The 22,701-nt window shown below is 41.7% G+C and overlaps 1 protein-coding gene across 1 annotated transcript; it reads left to right on the forward strand.

Annotated features, from left to right (window-relative positions):
- Positions 1-7,357: 7,357 nt before the first annotated feature.
- ERP27 (endoplasmic reticulum protein 27) lies at positions 7,358-19,440 on the forward strand. Its single transcript, XM_054590915.1, is given in 5 exon segments — positions 7,358-7,387; positions 14,387-14,503; positions 17,484-17,609; positions 18,782-18,979; positions 19,393-19,440. Coding segments are annotated over 5 exon segments (519 nt in total).
- Positions 19,441-22,701: the final 3,261 nt, after the last annotated feature.

Below are 22,701 nucleotides of genomic sequence, written 5' to 3' on the forward strand. Positions count from 1 at the left end.
CCCAAAGAACCAGAAATGTTCAGCCTCAAAGCAGACATGACAGTTGCTCTCTGGCCAGGTGACACTACACCAGAAGCCAGGGGGCTCAGGTTTGCTTTCAGCTTTTTCATTTGAGAACTCTCAGTTGTTTAGACATTTCCTATCTCTGAATTATGTCTTTCTTACAAGTTCTGAGGCTACGGGCTGGGTCTCCTCATCTATGGTTGCTTTGAAACTTAAGTCAGTATCTGACTGCTGGGTCAGGGGCCAGAGTAAACACAACTTCTGCCATTCAGGCAATGTATTACCACATAGGCAGTCTTTCATTCTTCTGTCTCTTGGGTCGGAAATGTTGAAAAAGAATGATGTTTCATATATTGAAGGTGTTAGCCTCTATCTTCCAGGTTGACTGTCTAGCTAATGAAAACAACCATAGATGAGAGAGCATAATTCCAGCATGTTTATCTTTCTCTGGAGGTAACACTTGGTGATTCTCACAGCTGATCAAGCCCTTTCTCTCTCACTAGATCTTTTTGTCAGTTTCCACTCATGAATCCCAACTCACCATCACCCTGTCATTCTGTGTACACAGCTGGAAATAGCTGTGATGAGATGTAAGTGGGGGAGGAAGAGAAGAGAGCACATTTTTCAGTGATGAGAGATCTGAGCTGTAGACAAAAACAGCCACCCTTAGAGCGTCAGGGAGGGGCAAGAAAGTGGAAATGGAACAACGTGCAATAACTTGAAACAGCCACCAGATGCCGTCATTTGCTCTGTGAGCAATTCCATTTTAAAGAGCAGAATGAAAAACGGGAAGCTGAGATTAACAATGAGCCTCAGATGAACTTCCACATCTCTTTTCATATGAGCAAGGCGCCAGCTCCCTCTGCTTGATACCGGATGCCAGGCTAGCCATCTTCCTTTCTATTTGCATATCTCCTTCAACCCAGAGAGATGTCAGAGAACATGTTGACCCCTGGTTATTACCTGGAGCTGCTGTAAGTAATGGTCCTGTGACAGCAGGGAAAATCACATCAGCTTGAGATATAGTAGCACTGGACTCATTACTCAAAAGTGACTTCCCTACCCTCTCATGCTCCAGAGTTGAAACAAGTCATAAACAGTATCTCTCTCATGGGCAATACCTCTGGCTTACACACAGAAGGAGGGTTTTTCTTCACATCCTGCACAAACTGTTGTTGACAAAACTAGTGAGTTTCCATTTTAATTTCTTTTTTTTTTTCTTTTGGCCCTTTTGGTAACACTTTCTTATTTTTGCATTTCTTTTTGCCTCTCCAAGTTGTTCCTAAAACATTTGCCTGCTTGCGTATGTCATTGACAACGCTGCCCAATTTTGCAGGCCCCTGTGATTCCGAGGCCCCACTCAGCTACTAATAAACTGCAAGTTCTATGGTGAGGGCAGAGAGGAGTCACAGACGCCAACATGATTTTGTAGTTACCAATTAACCCTCACAGCCTGGAAAATATTTCACTGGACACTAAATCATTTCTAGTATGAGTGAGCCCACTTTAATTCCCTATTCTGATTCCATGTCTCCTTCAAAATAACCTCAGTGGGATTTTCTTTCCCCTTGTTTTTAGGATTTAGAAATACCAGTAGTGTCCATATTCCGTGAGATGGTGCAAAAATTCCCAGACGTGTCATTTGGAATCAGCACCGATTCCACGGTTCTGGCCCAGTACAACATCACGGGAAACACCATTTCCCTCTTTCGTCTGGTAAGTAGGGTGGGCAGCTCCAGCATTCTCCCAGTTTTTATTTACTTTATGTTGTGAACTCACAGACTTGTGAGATTAGAAAAAGTCTATGTCTTTAACACTAATGATGATGCCAGAGTCAGGGACAACGATGACAAGGATGAGGGCTCAGCTCAAGCTTCCCAAACAGGCACTGTCATGAAACGGAAAGCAGTCTGGACTGAGTCAGGCAATGAGATTTGTTGCTGACCCGTCATGCGAGTGATTTAGGCAGGGCACTTAGCATTTCTTAGCTCCAATGTTTTATCTATAAAATGAAACGGTTTGACCATATCATCTCTAAGAGGCTTTTGAACTCTAAAATGCATATTTTTATACCTTTGAGAATTTACTTACATTTAAACATGTATCAAACAACTACTATATGTTGTATGCAAGATATTAATAATAAAAATATGCTAAGTATATTCTCTTCTCTCATAGATCTTAAAATGTAGTAGAGATCATAAACATATATTAAAGTAGCTATAATACAAAGACATCACAATGGATAAAGTATTATAAGGGTTCAAAGGAGAGAAGCAGTATGGTATTCTAACAAAAAAAAAATTTTATTTAAAAAAAAAAAGCAACTGGACTGGGATTTAAATGATAGATAAATTGTGGACAAGGTAGGAGAGAATTTGTGGCCAAAATAGGAAAAAAATGTAATTTAGGGAACAGTGATCGAGCCAATTTGACTGGATCTCATGGTACACGTTTTGGGGAAATGACTCTAAGACAGAGAAGCTTGATTGGAATCATATTGTAGAGAAATCTGAACAACAACTTTATAGGTTTTCACTTAATTTGGTTGGCACAAGAAAGGCCCTAAATCTCTTAGATTGGGGAGTGACACGAACAGAAAGGAGTTTTTGCAACACTGTATTGGCAGTTGGGTAAGATGGATGGCCAGGCAAAAGGAAAAGAGTGGAGAGAATTTTTATCAGGCTGGCAAAACAGATCATGTACTAAGGGTTACAGCAGAGAGGTCACAATAGAAAGCAAAGAAAAGGCAGGTCTTGCAAGGATTAGATATCAAAATGACAGAAAGGAGGCAAAGCTTAAAGTTAGGGTGTCTAGGAATAGTGAGGGCACATACAGAAATAAGGATGCTGTGGTTAGGAGTTGAGTCTGTATTATTGGCAGAGTATCTATGTAATGGTGACCAGTGTCCCCTAGAAACAAGAAACTGAGCCAAAGATTAAGTTTCAAGATTTCTGGTTTGAATGTCCTTCCCCTTCTAGCCTTCATCCTATCTATCTGTTTCACTTATTACCCAAACCTCTTTAACACATATTTCATATTCAGTATCTCCAACTTTCTTTAAGCTCTTAAATACACTGCTGTCTAGTTTACACCCCGCAGGCCCCTTTAAAACTGCCTTCATCCAGGTCAGCACGTTTCCGTACTTCCAAATCCAATGTACGCTTTTTAGGTCTCATTGCACTGAACATTTCTGCTGCATTTGACATTTTGACCACTCTTTTTCTCTTTAGTCTCTTCTTTGACTTCTAGGAGCCTACTTCTCCTGTTCTTCCTCTCTCCTTAGTCTCCTTGAGACCCTCTTTTCCTCCATCTGCACTACTGCCTGACCCAATGCTCTTCCCAATCTGGTTATAGAATCCAGGCTTCGTGAAGGCAGAAGCTGTTTCATTCACTACTTCAACTACAGTGTCTAAAAAAGTGCTTGCTCTGTATCAGGTGCTCATTAAGTGTTCATTAAATAAATAGGTAGGTGAATGAATCAATTAATGAGTGAATGTGTAATCCTCGGGTAATATAATTCTTTTTAATGTTTGACTGTTAAGTGCTTGCTGAGGATTTGGAATGTTTTATCTCTAGCCTGGACCTCTATCATAATTCAAATGCTTGCTGGTTGAGTATCCTCATAAGCACTATTGTCTTAACACATTCAAAACTGAATTTATCACCAGCATGCTCAATCATGTTCTTCCCTCTAAAACACTTTTTTATTGAATGGCTATGTTCCTCCAATCTCTACTGTTTTTTCTAATTGTGCCTCCTATGTTACTGACCCTGTATTCCTTTTCCCTCTTTCTACTTCCTTCTTCTATTACACTTTTAACATCATTGGCATAGACAATTCCATAACTTCTTAATTGAGCTCCCTTTACTACTTCACATGGAATTTCTAGACTAGTATCAGAATGATGAATTTAGATTAGAAATTTGACTATGGCACTCCCTTCTTAAAAACATTTTAATATTTCCCAGTTCTTACAAGATCAAAATCAAGATGTTTGACCATATAGCCTTTTATGACCTGGCCACTATCTGCTTCTCTATTCCCTTTTTCAGCATGTTCCTACCCTGGGATTTATCCTCTCAATACCCAGTCACACAGTATGATGACACAATCCCACTGTCTCCCACAGGCCATTCCTCTGCCTAGAATGCCACTGTCCTCAAGTCCCCCTTTCATTTAGCCTTACCCAGCACAGTCCTCCTCACATTCCAGTGAGTCAGTTAGGCATCTTATCCTTCCCAAAGCCTCCTCAGAATCTCCAAATTGACCTCACTATTCCTCCAGATTTGCACATCTTTATCTTCATTAGCCACTTCATCGTGTATTGCTGTGTCTGTCCCACCTTACTATTCCTCACTATTCAAGGACAGAAACCATGGCATTCATTTGTTGTGCTCTGAAGGTCTACAGCATGCCTCTAGTACCCAGAAGACACTCAGAAAGTATTTGAGAAACTAGCTCACCTCCAAAGGTATGTCTGCAGGTGCACTCGTATCTTCAGCAGCCCTTTCCCCACCTGGACAGCAGTTGTAGGTTTGGGTTTTCACTATGGTGAAAGAGGATTAAGTCAAGCTCTTCTGTGAAAAGCTTTGATAAGAAAGACGTGGAAGGTCAGGTTAATGCCTTCCATGTTACTGTTGAGCCATTGGTAGTAACACTTCAATATGAAATTTCTATTCAGCTACATCCTGGTAGGTATTTCTTTTCCGGTTTGTTGTCTATAGATCATGTGAAGGCCTGATTTTAATGTCTTAGTGCTACCTAGGCTTTTCTGGGGAAGAAAAACAAGTACTGTGGCTTCCAATATCTCTACAGAGCTTTCAACCTCTAATGGGTGCATTAACTTTACTTACAATTTTTTTTTTATAAAGTCCTGGTGATGACTTCCCAGAGCTGTTTGCTCTTCTTTAGCATCTGTTTTTTGTTCACCACTAGTGACAGATCTGCTCTGAATGAACTTTTGGGACCTCTGTGGACAGGATTATTTTGTGCCATACCCAAAACAAACACCCTGGTTCTTGCCCTACTCCATTAGCAGGTCTGGGAGAAATTCAACTCATGCCATGCCAGCTTTTAGATAAAAACTTTTTTCCCCAGTTTACACTTTCAAAGTTGAGCCCATATTTTAGTAGAATTTTATTTCAAAGTTTGGGATATCTCTTTTTCTAAAAAAAAAAAAAAAAAAAAGTATCAATCAAAACTATTCTTTACATTGAGAAACATGAATTTGTTGCAACTTTCTGGTACTTAACATTCATCGTAGATTTGGTTTGTTGTTTCAGTACCTAATTAATAATAGGCACTATGCTGGATGTTTTCATTGTTCTACCATTTAAGTCTCACAAGAATTTGATGAAATAATGGTTGTTATCCCTGCCTTACGAGTAAGGAAACTAAAGTTCCATGAGGTTGATTCAGTTGACCAAAGTGTCTCACAACTATGACACCGCTGACACCTGACTCTTACTCTGTATAGTTGACTCCAAAGCATATCTTTTCTATGACACTACAGTGACTTTCTAAAGCACTTCTTCCTGAAGAAAACCTTTGTTCTTATTCCTAGATTCTATCTACTCTCATGCCCCTCATTCTAAAGCTTACTTTTTAAAACTACTTTCTCCTAAACTATTTCCCTATCCCACTGTCTCTGCTTATCCAACCCTAAGATTATTTCTCAAGATTTAATCTCGACATTACAAATTTTGTCAATAATGTTTCAGAATTTAGACATGTAGAATTTTCAACTTTAAGAACATATCTAGAGCTAAACTAAAATGGTGACTCATGAAAATGTAATAAGACTGTAAGGGTTAGCATGACGGGATGTTTGAAAGTCTGCAGCATAAGTATAAGAGACCTGCAAAAGCTATATTCATGGAATGCATCACTTTACAGGAATACGGTAAGCTGATCAGATAAATAACGGCAGGAAAATTTATGGGACATGGAGCAATAGTAAGTTGTGTATGGCAGCCTGTTTTGGATGGCAGCTTGTCTTTTGTGTGTATGACAGCAGGGGGACCCTCCACACTCCTGAGCAGAACTCATACTGTTGCTCTAACAGAGACATGGGCTTAGGCTGAGTAAGTGTGAGCCTGTCCTAAACGGGACTTCAGATATTACTTGAACACTTAACCTGCTTTCAGTGTTCTCAATCACTTCTATTTTAAGAAACATATAAGCCTAACTTTGACCCATTGGGATAGCAATGGAAAGAGAGTGTTCCCTTTACAGTTATTTTCAGGTACTTATTATAAGAAATGCACCTTGCCAAATAATCAGAAGGGGCTAGTATATAAAAATAAAGTATAATTAATAAAAGAATAAGATATGTCAAATTATTAAATTTTTTTCTAAAGTATATATTTACCCAATGTAATATAAGCTGAGCAGCTTATAAAACAAAAATTAAAAAACCAGCAACATGAGGGCATTTGTTTAACAAATGACTTCCTTGTGCTACGCAAGGTATTTAATACTATAACTGTGATGTAAACTAGGATGACTCTAATATCTTTCATGAAAAACTGGGTTGTTAACTGGAGAAACACATAGGAATTGAAAGGAATATCGCTGAAATACAAGTTAACAGCAAAAGAATGATTCGATCTGTTGGTATAAGTAGTGTCTAAAACATAAAATAATTCATTTCAAATAGTCTTGGAAAACCTCAAAATTATAATTTAAGGTGGAAATCATCTGGTTTACTGTTTCTGCTTTTCTTCTGGTGCCTCTTTACTTGGAGAGAAAAATAATATGATATTCCCAGTCAAATTCTTTCCAAAAACTAGAAAAATACATAAATTTTTTTCCCCCAAATCTTAGCTCTAGGGTCATATTTTCATTCCCATGCATTATGCAAATGCTTTCCATTACAGAAGGAAGATTTCCTGTGCAAATGCTGTTTTCTGAAATCCTACACCTGAATTCTCCAAAGTGTATTCATTTAAGAAATAATAAATTAACCAGGCATGTTTCCTTAAATGAAACACTACAAGCTGGTTAGACTTCAGGAGGGTAGTTTTTACTAAAGCTCTTTACTTCTTAGAGAATGTTATCAACTTCTTCTGCCTCCAGTGTACTGCACTCCTTAGGTCCAGAAACAACTAGGGTAACTGGTGTTTCCTGTTTTCCCTGTTCTGGGAAAAGTAAGAGACTGCCTGGAAAATAGAGCTGGGGGGAGGGGCTCCTGCCCAGAGCACAGCTCTGCCAGCTGCGATGCAAGCACCAGACCTGCGAACTTCTAGAAAAGTAATCAGGAAGTGTTTAGACATATTAAGTATTAAAAAGGCCCTGATTGTGATTATAATAATAGTGATTTTGATGGTAGCAATTAGCAAACACATAAGTATGAAAGAGATATGCCAGCTGGCGATCTAAGCCTTAAGCGGCAAAGATCTGTGTGCTCATTTTATTCCTCTTCTCACTCTTATTGGCTTGGGGAGAGGAATGGTAGTACGGTGAGCAAGGGCTCCACCTAAGAAGGCTCATTCTCTTGCATTTGTACCTCAAGCTTTCTACTCCGAACTTTTGGAATTTTAAAACAATTAAGCATACAAAGGGAGTTCACAGTTTAAAATATCCTATGGTTTTGATGAATTTTTTCAAAATTTTTAAAAAATATTTTTGAAATACAAACACTTCCTGTACCTCAGCATTTATTTGATAAATTTGAGTTGGAAAAACAGTCGGGCTGGGAAACAGGTAATGACCATTTTCCGGTCTGTATTTAGGGATCTTTTGCCTTGGGAAATTAGGAACCCTAAATATTTGACTTCTTGTTGGCAGATTTGTGCCTTTTTCCGTGAGACTCGGTACCCTTGTTGGGTTAGCAGTTTTAGGAGAGCTCTTGTCCCCTCTAGGCATCGGCTCTGGTCGGGGGCAGCTAAGAGGAGGTCATCAACATATTGGAGTAGAGTTAAATCCTTTCCCTCGTCTGAGAAAGATTGCAGGTCCCGGGCTAGCGCTTCGCCGAATAACGTGGGGGAGTTCTTAAATCCCTGTGGCAACCGGGTCCATGTCAACTGTGTCTTTACTGCCGTATGCGGGTCTTCCCATTCAAAGGCAAAGATAGGTTGGCTGGCTGGAGCTACCGGGATGCAGAAGAAGGCGTCCTTTAAGTCTAGGCATGTGTACCAGGCGGCGGTTGGCGGGAGTCGGCTCAGTAGGGTGTATGGGTTCGGGACTACCGGGTGCAGTGTGACGACGGCTTCGTTTACCACCCGGAGGTCCTGCACTGGACGGTACCCCGTTCCGTCAGGTTTCTTGATTGGCAGGAGCGGGGTATTCCACGTTGATTGACAGGGGACCAATATACCCTCTTGGAGGTGCTTTCGGATGACCTCCGATATTCCTAGGCGGGCCTCCCTTGAGATAGGGTACTGTTGCTGGCGGCACGGTTTAGCCCCCGGTTTGAGTTCAATTATTACTGGGACCTGGTTTCTGGCTAGTCCAGGGGGATTGTCCTCGGCCCAGACCCTGGGGAATTCCTGCAGCAGGTTGTCTCTAGCCTCAGGTCTGGGGCCATGGTCACCAGATTCCCCAGAATACAACTGGTATTCTTCCTCTCGTGGCAAAATGAGGGCCATGAGCCTAGGGCCGTCCACTTGCAGCGAGGCCTCCCCTGACTGCTGGAAGGTGATTCGAGCTCCCAGCTTCGATAAGAGGTCTCGCCCTAACAGTGGGACAGGGCATTCAGGTAGGTATAAGAACTCATGTCTAATCCGGTGGCCTCCCAGATCAACAATTCGGGCCTGGCAGAAGCGTTTTGGGCTACTTGGCTGACCAGTGGCCCCTACGATGGTGACTTCTCGTCCGGATGGGGGAGCTACAGGGGTGGTGACGACCGAGTGCTCTGCCCCGGTATCTACCAAGAAAGAGAGAGTCTGGCCCCCAACAATCGCTTCGACCATGGGCTCATGGGGGCCTAGATTCAGGGAGCCCGGTCTTCCTCATTCTGAGTCTAGGCCCGCCAGACTAAGGATGGTCGGTGCCGGCTCAGAGGGTGCCAGACCAGCCTTCTTTTTCCGGTGCGGGCATTCTCTTTTCCAATGTCCTCTTTCCTTACAATAGGCACATTGGTCTCTCTCTACCTTGGCGTGCCCTTTCTGGTCTTTCGGTCCCCCTTTGCCTTTTGCTGCCGGCTGACTGAGGCGGCTGCTAGCAGTGCGGCCTTTTTCTCTAATCTTTTCTGGGCTGCCTTCTCAGCGGCCTCCTCCCGGTTATTGTAGACTTTATTTGCTACCTCAACCAGCTGACTGATGTTCATGCCTGCAAAGCCCTCTAGCTTCTGGAGCTTTTTGCGGATGTCAGGGGCCGATTGGGAGACAAAAGCAGTGTTTACCATTAGCTGTGTATCTGGGCTTTCTGGGTTGAAGGGAGTGTATATCCGGTAGGCCTCTAGGAGCCTTTCTAAGAAGTCCCCGGGACATTCATCTGGCCGTTGGACAACACTGGCCACCTTTGACATATTGGTCGGTTTTCTGGCCCCAGCTCTGACCCCCTGGAGGATGGCTTCCCTGTACCGGTCCAGGGCTGCTCTTCCCTGTTCGGTGTTGTGATCCCAGTCAGGTTGGGTCTCTGGGGCTGCCACCCGAGCGTACTGAGCTGGGTCTATTGTGCCCACTGGAGCGTTGGCTTCTAGATATCTCTGGGCCTCCTGGAAGACTCTGCGCCTCTCTTCCGTATTAAAAAGGGTTAGGAGCAATTGGCGGCAATCGTGCCACATTGGCCGGTGAGTTTGCATAATGGACTCCATTAGGTCTATGAGTGCCTGGGGCTTCTCCGAATACGAGGGTGTGTGGTGTTTCCAGTTCAAGAGGTCAGTCGTGGTAAAGGGCTGATAGTAAAACACGACCGGTCCCGGGTATAAGGTCCCATCAGGCCCCGTTCGTGGCGGGCCCTGGGTCTCCCGCAGTGGCATCTGGAGGGACTGGTGGTGTCTTAAGCGGGAGGCGATAGGAGATTCTGGGGGCGCTGTTGCCTCGGGCTGCGGGGGCGAGACTGAAGGGGGTGGTGTTTCACGCGCCTCCGCCTGACCTCCCAAGTTCCTAGCTGGGTAAGGGGGAGTCTGCACCGGGGGGTCTTCCTCTGGTGGGCCCTGATAGATAGGGGGGTCTCTCCACTGGTTTGGCAACTAGGATGCGGGTTACATCCCTTTCCTTTGATCGGGAGCAACAGTTCCGGGCTCCCCTGGCTCGCCCTCCCGTAGCGCCTAGGTGACGAGGTTTGACCCCCGCACCCTTCCGGAGCCAGTCGGGCATCTCTTGCGCTAGCTTCTGCCACTTTTCTATGTAGAGGAGTTGGTTCGGGTGTCCTGGGCTTCCTGTGACTATGAGATGGACAGCCCTAATTATGTCTAGGTCAAGGGTTCCCTCAGGAGGCCAGCCTACCCCGAACCTGGGCCACTCAGCGGAACAGAAAATTTCTAATTGCCCCGGATCCATATCGGGCTGCTGGCCCCCGGAACCGGTCGAAATTCCTTAACATGCAATCTAAGACGGTAGACTGTCTGCCCCCCATGATCCCTCCCGAAACGGCGCAGACAAACGGGGGCAGCAGGGATACTTTCACTTTCGCCCACCTGGCCTCTCCTCTCGCGAGGGACTTGGGTCTGTCTTAGCTAAGGCTGCCCGAGTAGAGTCCGGGTTAGCTTCCCAGCCGTTATGCCGTATGACAGACCGAGGACCCGCAGGTTAGGGCTCACTCAGACTCCGTAGGCTCGGGGAACACCGCTGGCCTGTGGAGCCACACAGTCAGTCACTCACTCAATCACACAGAGGTTAACACTTTCCCTCCCGACAGGGAAACCGTGCCAGAGGCCGGTAGGCCTGAGAGGTGATCAGCCTCCCCTTCCACCACTTATAGGTGGGTCTGATTCGGGTCTGGTCCCTGGGGCACTTACCAGTCTGGCGCCTTCAGGTAGGCTTGGGTCCGCTCCCCGAGTGCCCGGGTTATGGAACGGCCCGAGGTCGGGGCCAAGGGGAGCCCAGCCCCTCGGGACCCGAAATCACCGGGGCACGTGCTTCCCTCTGGAGTCCGGGCTCACCCGGCCGACCCCAGCCGTCTTCACCGGAGGCAAACGGCCTGCTCGTGTGAGTCGTTTCCCGGTCAGGGAACCAAATGTTACGGAAAGCCAGACTCAAGACACGATTCAGGGAACGGAGTAAGCCTTTATTCACACGCGCGGGCTCAGAGGAGGCAGTCTCCAAATTCTGAGCCCCGAATCGGGGTTAGATAGGGGTTTATAAGCCCTAGCATTCCGGCAGGAAATGGATGGGCTTCCCAGGTGGGGGAAGGGATTAGCATTCAGGTGGGAGATTGATGAGATTGATGTGCTACCCAGGTGGGGGAAGGGATGTGAAAACGGGCTACAGGAACAGATAAGCAATGATTAAGAGTTAACCTGGGAGGGGTCTCTGGCTAGGCTGCTCCTCTTAAGTCATCTTGCCCTTATCAATAAAACAAGTGATAAAATTTTTATTTGAGTGAATATCAGCATATCTGTAATTCAGAACCTCACATATAGAAGGCACTCAACAAATAATTCATAAACAAATGAATGGATTATAAAAGAATGGCTAGACAAACCAAGAATTAATAAAATTAACCATAAAGAGTACACTGAGCTTCTTGGAGGTCCACATGGCTTTTAGCTAGCGCAGTGGGAGACCACCTTGAACATCTTAAACAATGGAGTCATTGTAGTGGTGGCAATGAAGAGTAATCTCGGATTGGATTCTTACTCTTCAGTGACTTTAAGTTACCTTTGCCCTAATTCGTTCATTCATAAACTAAAATGATACTTACCTTTGACTTCTCTGGGTAGACTTGGGATGGTTCTGATCCATGACAAGATCTGAATGGGTAGAAGTGATATAAGATAATAGATGTGAGGGGAAGAAGTTAAAGAAATGTGAAAGAAAGGTCGCTGGCCCAAGAATCTCAAAAGTGATCCAAATGATAATAATGATATTTTAGGGAACAGACTTGTTCAGGACCTAGCCCTGATCATTTTTATTTGTAAACATAGTTGCTATGGGTGATGGAAGCATTACCTTGTGTTTTTTAGGCACAAGGAGACTGGGGAAGACAAATGAGAAAAGCTGAGAACAATGGCCATATGAAGCCCTATCTTTTAATATATCTGAGTATGGCAGAAAGGTAGTTCTAAAATATAAACCTTGGGTAATAGATCAGTTAACTAGACAATCCTTTCCACCAAAGGTGATTTCTTAAAAAGTTAGGCCAAAAATGAGAGCTTTAAAGAATCATCAAAGAGAGCAAATAGCTAGACTAAGAACTAGAAGATGGAAACCCAAAGAGTAAATTCGGTACTAGAGGCGCTTTTCATCTGGGAGGGTTCCGTGAGTTCTAGGAGAGGCAACCAAGAGGCCGAGAGCTTTATTAACATTTTTGAGAACCTCAAAGAGCCAGAAAAGTAAATATTGAAGTCCAGATTTTAGAAGAGGAAGCAGGAGGTAACTCTTGTAAAATACCCTTTGCAAAGGATAAACCAAGGGCTGCAGTACAGATTCAGATCATCTCAATTCCTGAAATTAGATTAGGATTATCATATATGAATATAAAAATATACACACACACACTTGTAGACATACATAATTATATATAATCTACTCTTAACCATATCATATATAATAGCTGACCTTCAAATAAAAAGAGAGAAGTCTTAAATCAGAGAGAAGAAATTACCCTCAAAGTAATCTCAAAGGGGTAATACTAAGATTCACAGATGACTTTTCAATAGAAAGAGTAGAATGCAGAATTTAAAGAATTATATCTTGCAAAACTAAGAGACAATAACTGTCAATTTAGAATTCTACCCCCCCAAAAAATAGCCTTCAAAAATAAAGGTGAAATAAAGATATCTGAAACCATGAAACTGAGAGAATATCACCCAATGGAATTAATTCATTCTAAAGGAACTACCAAAGGTTGTTCTAGGCAGAGGGAAAAAAAATTCCAGATAGAAACTCAAAAATGCAGAAAGAAATGAAAACCAAAAAAAATATATATGTGCATAAATGTTCATGTATATTGACTATATAACAATGGTAATAATGTCTTGTGAGATTTGCAATTAAAACGCACAACAGTAATTGCCTGTAAGCCTTAAGTGTGGACCAGGGAGTAGTCTTGCAAGGATGTAAATTGTGTTAGGATTTTCTAATGTCTGTATTGCCCAAGAAGAAGATAAAATTGCCAATTCATATTAGATTCTGATAAGTAAAGAATGCATGTTGTATAATCCTTAAGAAAATAATTAAAGCCTGTGTAACTTCTAAGCCCATAAAGGAAAAGAAAAATAATACAAAATATTCAATCAATTCAAACTAAGCTAGAAAAAAAAATTTTTAAAGGACTTTGAAACAGGCAGAGCCAATGGAAAATGCATATTTAATTAAATGTTAGTAAGTACATTACCAAAATAACAGATTGAAAAACAGATTACCAGACTGGATTTAAAAATATAACAATGTGCTTTTCATAAAGGACACATTATTTTAAAACATAACACAGGGACACAAGTAAATATAAATATAAGAAGATAGAGATACTTCCAAAAGAAAGCTGGAATAAGTGTATTAATATTAGACAAAATAGTCTAGAGGCAACAAGTGTCCTTAGAGATAAAGAATGACACTTCCTAATGGTAAAGTTTCACTTTGTCCAGAAGATTTAAGAATTCTAAATTTACATGTATCTAATACATCGCTGAGAATATAGAGACAATAACTGGCATAACTATAAGAAAAATGGTTGAATCTACAATCATACTGGAATATTTTAACACTCCTCTCTTGATAAAATAAGCTGGTTAAAAAAATCAATAAGAAGATAATAAAGTTAACCATGTGACCACACGTGCATATACAGAATATTTCATTCGAAGCTATGTATAACTATATACAGTTTTAAGGACACAAATAACATATATAGAAGTTGACAAAACATACAAAATGTAAAAATTAAGCTAGAAATTAATAACAAGAAAAGTTTAGAGAAGAAACAAGAACAGAAATTTAAAAACACTTTGAACTGAATGACGAGATAATCTACATATAAAATTGATAGATGTATTTTTAGCCTTCAAAGAGAGCTACCTCTTTCTGAAAGCATTTCTGCTCTTCCTTGGATAACATATGGGCCTGTGATGACACTTGCCACGTTCTGTGGGTCATGTCTGTTCACTTCTCTGTGTCTCACAGGACAGTGTGTTCTTCAAGGGCAGGGAACATTTCCTATTCTGTATATGGAGTTCTAATTGGTGCCCGACGCATGGTAGATAGTCCAGAAATATTTGCCAATGAATGAATAAAGACAGAACAGTGACAATTGCATTATTTTTGTGTTACTCAGGTGGATAACGAACGACTGGTTTTGGAGAGTGAAGCCATTGAAGACATTGATGCCACCAAATTAAGCCGTTTCATTGAGATCAACAGTCTCCGCTTGGTGACAGAGTACAATCCTGTGGTAAACAATAGACCCTGTCTCCAGCCCCTAAGGTCCCATGTCAGGGAGGACACTTGTCTTCACAACAGAGATCTTCTCCTCCAGAAGTTCTGATCCTTTGACCAATAATAACAGTAACTGCAATTAATCGAACACCCTGGTTGTTTATCTAGTCATTCTTGCTGCAGCCTTTAAGGTTGATCGACTTGTCCCTATTCAACAAAGAAACAGAATCAGAAAAGTTAAATGACCTATCACATGACTAATAAGAAAGAGAGCCATAATGCAAAGTCAAGGTGACCGATTTGAAAACTGCTGGGTTGTGCTGCCTGACAGTGATCCAAGAAGACAACCCTGACCTTAGCAGCACTCTAGGCCACGCTTCTCAAAACAAGGGTGCAGTCTATGCTGAGGTTCATTTTTCTCCCTACAGCATCAGGAACCAATGCTTTTTTAAAATGCATTAAAATACATCAATAGATTAAAAAAATCTTAAAAATATAAAGCCTACTGATCACATACTTGGATGTTGCAGTTATGTAAAATTTCTATGAAAGTTTTTAGGCATATTTTCCCAGTGTCTCATAACTAGCAATTCCAGGTCTGGCTCCACCTGTATACACCTAGACCCTCATGGTGAGTCAGCTTTCTTTCCAGGTTTGTCTTCCTTTAGTGTTGCATGCTGTATGCAGCCTGGGTAAAGGGGTTGGTCATCTTGTCCTGATAATCTCCTGGCCTTCTAATACCCTACAGCTTATAGAATTACCTTATATAGCCACCTTTGATTTTTCCTGACAGAGCTCATAGAGTGATGGAGTATTGATTTCTAGTGATCTATATCAGCTCAGAATTGCTGTGCATTCTCTAAAAACAGTATTTTATTTACATGCATATCATGATTTTTAGAAATTACTACTCCATTTCCCACCATATTCTCATTTAATCCTCACATTGATTTTTTTTTTTGAGATAGAAGTGAGGAAATTATTATGCCCATTTCATAGAGAACATTCAAGATCCAACTGACTTACTCAAGATCACACAGTAAGTAGAAAAGGCAATAATTAAAGGCAGCATTTTAAGTCACAATGCATTAATCCAAGCTGTCTGTTTCCATTTGAAAGAATAGGAAGTGGGAATGCAGAAAAGTAAAGTAATTTCCTCAAAGTCATATGACAGGGAATTTGAGCTTCAGAGACAGCCCTCTCTGCAGTTGTCTCTTCTTTTTCTCATGACTCGTCTATCTGACTGAGTCCTGTGGTTTTTCCATTACCCTACTAGCCTTCAATAGAAAGCGCCCCTTTTCCTGTTGACTAAATTCCTGTCGACCTCTCGCCATGTTTGTCTCCATGAAGTGGTGACTCCATTTCCGCTTTTGCTAGGATCTCAAACACATGCATCGTAGGGGTGTTGGCAGCAATAACTGAAAAGGTGTTTTTCTCCTAGACCATCGTCATTCTCATTGTTGTGTCTATAGAGCTTCCAGGAGGGCACATAGAACCAGAACAACTGACTTTGTGGTGCCTGGGTTTATGGTCTCAGGGCCCTGGAGTTCTGCAGCCAAAGGCAGGGGCAAGAACTGGCCTGAGTTCTTAGGTCAGGTCCATCTCTCTCTTAGAGGACAATGACACTTCTTTTTTTTAAGTTTTACTTTAGTAGTGAAGGTAAACCACCTCAAGAAGAAACTAAATAAGAATTTCTTTAGAGAAACAAGTTCAACTTTTACTGTGACTTCTTCATTTCCTCAAGGTAGTACTTTTCTCTTTTAGAGACCTACCCACACTAAGCTATTTCTTGGCTGCTCCTGGTGCAGAGGTTTGCACCAGTAGCAATGGGGCAGAAACTCACAGGCATGTATTTGGCCTGCCATGCACTTCTAATGTACACACTCAATTTTTGGCTTCAAGGCAAAGAATCAGGCTGTGTCTATTAGGATTAAATTAATCACTTCTGATATGTCTAATCCCCTCTGCTAAAACAATGGTAACTTAACTTCTTAGCTTTGGTTTCTTGACTCTTCCCAAGAATTACTCTCAGGTCTACTCTAAGAGGGTAGGTGTATACTTTAAATTCAAGTAACAGAATCTAATCAAACAAGAGATAATTATTTAACATCCAGCCTCCTGAATTTAAAATCTAAGAACTGGTGTTAAACTATAGGAAGAAATTTTGAGGAAAGAACCCATTGGGCCTCCCCTTGCCTACATGGCCGAGAGAGCTAGAGATTCTCTACAGAGCAATTTACACATCTCAATATGTGTATTGCATCGAATGGAGAGTACTTTAAAGGTGACTGAAGTTTAAACCTGTAAGAATAAATACACAGTTTTTTGCAAGTAACTTCTAGGGGTTTTTTGAGGGGCTCCCCGCTCCTACTTGTTGTCTGTTGATACATAACAGATTATCCCAAAATTTAGCAGCTTAAAACAGTAAAAATTGATTACACACAGTTTCTGTGCATCAACAATTTGGGAGTGGCTAAGCTAGGTGCTCCTGATCTTATGAGGTTACAGTCATTGGTCAGGGAGGCAATGTCATCTGAGGGTGCGAATGGGGCTGAAGGAACTGCTTCCAGGATGGCTCAATCACTGGACTGGCGAGTCAGTGCTGGCTGTTCATAGGAGACATTAGTCCCTTGCCATGTGAATTTCTCCAACATTGGGGCTGGTTTTCCCCAGAGTGAGTGATATAAGAGTGAGCAAGGCAGAAACCACAATGCCTTTTATGACTGCAGCTTGGAAATCACACTCCATCATTTCTGCCACATCCCATTGGTTACTCCATTCAGTCCTATTCAGTGTGGGGAAAAGAGATCAATACAGTTGCATGAAAACCAGAGGGTGAGCCTTATTGAAAAGTATCTAAAAGGCTAGTTACCACTTGTGTTGTGGATGAACAATTCTCATTTATGTTGCATTATCTAGTCACTGGATTACCACTAATGGGTTTTTTTCCCCTTCCTCTCTCTTTCATTCTATTATAATCCATTTCCATTTGCCAGACTGTGATTGGCCTATTTAATAGCATGATTCAGATTCATCTTCTCCTGATGATGAACAAGGCCTCTCCAAAGTATGAAGAAAGCATGCACAGCTACCAGAAGGCAGCTAAGCTCTTCCAAGGGAAGGTGAGTCTGGCTTGGGAGATACCCTTCTGAAAACTTAGCACCAAGACAGTAAAAACAGAAAAATGCGGGCTATGGAATTGAGATAAATAAGGAAAACTAATATGGTTAAGAGAAAAGTAAGAACTGGTACATACTAAATCACATTACTCGGATTTAAAATTAAAGATGTTGCATTTTGTACTATTTAAGGCCTGTATAATTATGTCTTTCCTTAGTAGTAAAGTCTATTGCTTTTTTCCTACATTAAGAAGTGTAGACGAAACAGAGGCTCAAAGATACTGAAAATAAAAATTACCTATTCATTATAATTTTTTTCTCCTTGTCCTAATCTCTTAAAGTTTTAGACCTCAGGGCTTATTTCTCATATCCAAATACCGATTGCATATCTGGTGTCTAAAGAATGTTCAGAACCTGGTTCCTAATGGACAATAAATAAATAAATACATAAATATAATAAGCATTCCCTTCCTTGTACAGTTCTACTTGATATCACTTAACAGTAAAACTTCAACAACTTCAAGTTTACTGCATTGGACTACATTAGCCGTTCCATGCTAACTGTCAGATGATCAGATAAGCTGACTTTCCAGTGGTTGTTTCCATAACATTGTAAGTTGTCAGTGTTACTGAATATAGACAATTCTCTAACCACAATATTATAAGAAGATTTCTACTTTAGGCAGAAGATTTGATTTAATAAGATAGAATAGTTAAAATGTGTCAAGCACCTACTCTATGCCAGAAACTACTGAAAATACAAAATGCATCCTCTCATTTAATCTCCCCCAACGAAAGCCCATTTTGCCCATGAGAGCACTGAGTCACGGAAAGGTTAAGTAATGTGCTCAGAGTCACACAACTAAATAGTTCCAGCAGCAAAATTTAAAATTTATTCTCTGCTTTTAACCATCAGGCTCTACTTAGTTAATCACTAAAGTTAACCATGAAAGTCTCTTCCAATTCCATGTTCTTGAAATTAAATCAACCTGATCAAAGTGATAAAATGCCTAAGCAATGCAAAGCAAGCACAAATTCATTCTGATTCCATTGAGACGTCAGTCGTGTGGCACAGACCATAAATTCAATCTGAGCAAACTGCTGCAATTACAAGGTGTCTCGTTCTCCCCAGGACCTCAGATAAAACTTTCTATTTCAAACTTCTCCAACTGCAGATTCTTTTTATTCTGGTGGACAGTGGTGTGAAGGCAAATGGGAAGGTAATATCATTTTTCAAACTAAAAGCATCTGAACTGCCCGCTTTGGCAATTTACCGGACTCTCGATGAGGAGTGGGATACGCTGCCCGTGGCAGAAGTTTCCGTAGAGCTTGTGCAAAACTTCTGTGATGGATTCCTAAAGGGGGAAGGGCTGGTAAGTGTGAGACTTCAGGGAGGGCAAGTTGAGTTTTCTTCCTCTCTATGTCTCTGTTATTTCCTTTGGAATAAAAATTCTTTGGCTCCACTGGCTTTTATTAAGAGCAAAGGTATGTGAGAACATGGTAGACGGAGCCTCAATGCCTGTTAGGATATAGTCATAGGAATAGAACTACAAAAGCAGTTTTGAAAAGGTCCTGCTCATTCAAAGGAACTGAATTTGGGGTTTCACCGTTCTGTGTACAATATCAATGGGAAACAATTCAAATTCCATATAAGGAGTTCATGAGATAAAAATTGGAGATAGATTTGGAACTTCCAGCAGTAAATAAAGAGCTCAGTTTTCTAACCTAGGGGCTCAAGAACAAGAGTGGACTCGAAATCTAAATATCATGTCATGATGTTTTTCAGAGAGAAAACGATGAATCAGAGGAAAAGACTCAAAAGGTGGAACTCTGAATGCCCCCTGACACTTCCGCATACCACCAAATATTTACTTTATGCTGGAAAAAAGAGGGGCAACTCAAACCTCAGAGACACTAAGCAACAAAATCATCAGGCCCTGCACATACACACACACCCACAGCTCCAATTTGTTCCTTAAGATCTCAGTTACTCTCCTTGTGTTTTCTTTTAATTTACCTGTATTCTCTCACTCCCCATCCAGTTTTCCTTTATGCATTTATACTACGTCGGCCCATACACTGTAGTACCACCATGATACCACTGGATGGAGGCTTTAAGAGAAGTTCTATGATACCACTATGAAGAAGAGACACGCCTCAAGGGAAATTGTTCTGATTTGCCGTTTAATAGTGTATTTGGACACTGTATCTGACTTACATGTAATATAGTTTCTTCTCTGTAAGAGTTACCTGAGGGTTGAAACTCTAGTTTCCTCATAAGTACATGTCCTCCCTCTGATTTGGGGCCAAGATCAAAAGGATGGTTTTAATCATCTTTCTGGAATTGTCTTTTTACCAGAAGTCAAATGATGTTTCCAAGGTTCTGAACTCGGCAGACACAGACCATGTAAAAACTCTGTTTGTTTAATGTTCCCAACTCCCCACGTAAAACAACAACCGCATAATAAAAGGCAATCATGTTATAGGAAAAGACTGGCATCTCTTTGCAAACCTTTTGTAAATACCCAGCTGCCTAACTAAGCAGTAGGGACCTCACCCTTTGGTGCCCACTGTGTAGTGTCAGGCCATGAACCACTAATTTGTTATTGTTCACTCTGTGGGTGGGATGGGAGGTGAGTAGAGACCATCCTGCTTGAGGATTGGTATAAATGTGGCTAAACTGCTCAGAATGGAATTAAGTAACAGGTTGGGGAAGAGGGAGGAGAAGGGGTCACTTGGCCGTAGGGCAGGCTAGTGCTGACTCAGCATGGACTGTTGCAGGTTAGGTGTGCAACCCAGCCCTTGTGGGAGGGAGGGCTTGGCCATGTGTCCCTGGCTCATAAGCCATTACTGTCAACACACAAATGCTACATTGTTCCCAGGAGGCCCTTGGCTCAGAAGGAAAGTAACTAAGTGCTCAAGAGCTGAAAAACCACAGCATACCCTAAGGACTGGACCAAGTGAGGAACAGAGTGTGAAAGGCTTAATTGTTCCCTTTAGCCTCTGAGCTGGGAGTCAGCAGCTGGCGAGGACACTGAGAGCAGCTGTGTAGGGCACGCCTCTCAGCAACCTGAGACGGGTGGATTCTCAGCAGGCTATCCAGTCTGTCCACCGGGCTGCAGAAAACCGCCCAAACAGTCTCTTGCTTGAGGCTGAAAAATACTCCAAGGATAGGCACATCCCAGAACCCTCCCTTTGATCCTGTAAACCAGAGCTCTTGACATTTACAGTCAGGAAATTCTCCCTGATATCCAGCTGAGGACCCCCAGCCATACAAGCTTGTTTCTTCTTACTCACACTCCGGGAAATTCTTAACAGCTGCCAATCACCGTCTCCAAACAATAACTTCGACAACTTGTTGGTTGCTTTCAAGCCCCCTTATCCAATATTCTTTTCTTCTTAGTCACAATCCAACTCTTTCACCAACATATTTTTTATTTCCAAATTATTTGATTCACTTTATTATTTTTCTCTCTTCCCTCTTTCTCAACTTTCCCTCTTGCTTTAAACAGTGAAATTCCAAACTGTTTTACAAATTTGGTAAATGCTAATGCATAAATTTCTACAAGCTGTGTTTTGTGCAACATTGGGTTAATTTTTCAATTATTTTACTTTAAGTGTTCTCTCAATAATTATGGTCAACACTGACTACATATGTTTTAACACCTTAACAGTGTGATTTTGCTGCTTGACGGCATTCAATAACAATTTTATTTTATTGTATTTTTTTATTAATTTATTTACTTTTTAAATACATTTGTCTCTGCCTTCCCCCCCCTCTTTCCTTTGCCCCCTCCCACCTTCCCTCCCTCAGCTCTTCCCCTTTGGTTTTGTCCATGAGTCCTTGCTATATGTTCCTTGACTTTCCCCTTCCCTTCCCTTTCCCTGCCCCCCCCCCTTCCCTCTTGTCTCTGTTGATTTCTTTTCCTTTCAGTGTTGCTGGTCATATTTGCCTTGCTTCTTTGCATTGTTGGTTAGGTTCCGCTTATAGGTGAGATCATATGGTATTTGTCTTTCGCCCCCTGGCTTATTTCGCTTAGCATGATGCTCTCCAGTTCCATCCATGCTGTTGCGAAGTTTAGTACTTCTTTTTTCTTTCTGCTGCGTAGTATTCCATTGTGTATATGTACCATAATTTTTTGATCCAATCATCTACTGATGGGCATTTAGGTTGCTTCCAAGACTTGGCTATTGTAAATTGTGCTGCTATGAACATTGGGGTGCATAGGTTCTTTTGTATTGGCGTTTTGGTGTTCTCAGGGTATAGTCCCAGCAGGGGAATCGCTGGATCAAAAGGCAGTTCCATTTTCAGCTTTCTGAGGAAATTCCACACTGCTTTCCATAGTGGCTGCACCAGTCTGCATTCCCACCAACAGTGGACTAGAGTTCCCTTTTCTCCACAGCCTCGCCAGCACCTGTTGTTTGTGGATCTGTTTATGATGGCCATTCTGACCGGTGTGAGGTGGTACCTCATGGTGGTTTTGATCTGCATTTCTCTAATCAATAACAATTTTATATAGTGTCTTTTATATGCTTACTTCTTATCTTTACAGTATTGAATTTACATACTACTTCCAAGTTCATGTTTTTCAAAAAGCGCAAGGTAGTTTTCTCACAGCCAATCCTGTTCTTTGTAGATCTGGGGATTCATGACCAAAGAACGCAACTTCTTCAAAAAGAAAATTTGTGAAAGTTCTAACTAATTCACTAAAGATTAGACTTAGTATTATAAACTTCTATCATTCATAGATCTCCTCTATCATTTGGTAATATCTCCTTAAAACGCTACACTCATTTCCCCCAAGGCTGTTTATTGTTGAAATATCTAGATGTACCTCAGCTATTTTTTTACTGTGGAATCATTTTTTGGCCCTCATTGGAAAGACTGCCATATTTTTTCTTCCAAGTACAAAGGAAATGGTGATATTATGCAAGGAAGCTTTGTAAACGATACTGAAAGACTTGCGAGGCAATGGCAGAAGGAAGGAGGGGTACAAGGCATGAGTCAGAGGAGCGCCCAGAAAGGCGGCACGTGAGTCTCACCTCTTAGGTGCATGTGGCTCTGTGATCGTGAGAGAACCACTTTGTACTTTTG

Source organism: Pteronotus mesoamericanus, unplaced genomic scaffold (genome assembly GCF_021234165.1).
Source record: "Pteronotus mesoamericanus isolate MK-2021 breed Mesoamerican mustached bat unplaced genomic scaffold, CSHL_Meso_final scaffold_21, whole genome shotgun sequence".
In the NCBI taxonomy this organism is placed as follows: Eukaryota; Metazoa; Chordata; class Mammalia; order Chiroptera; family Mormoopidae; genus Pteronotus; species Pteronotus mesoamericanus.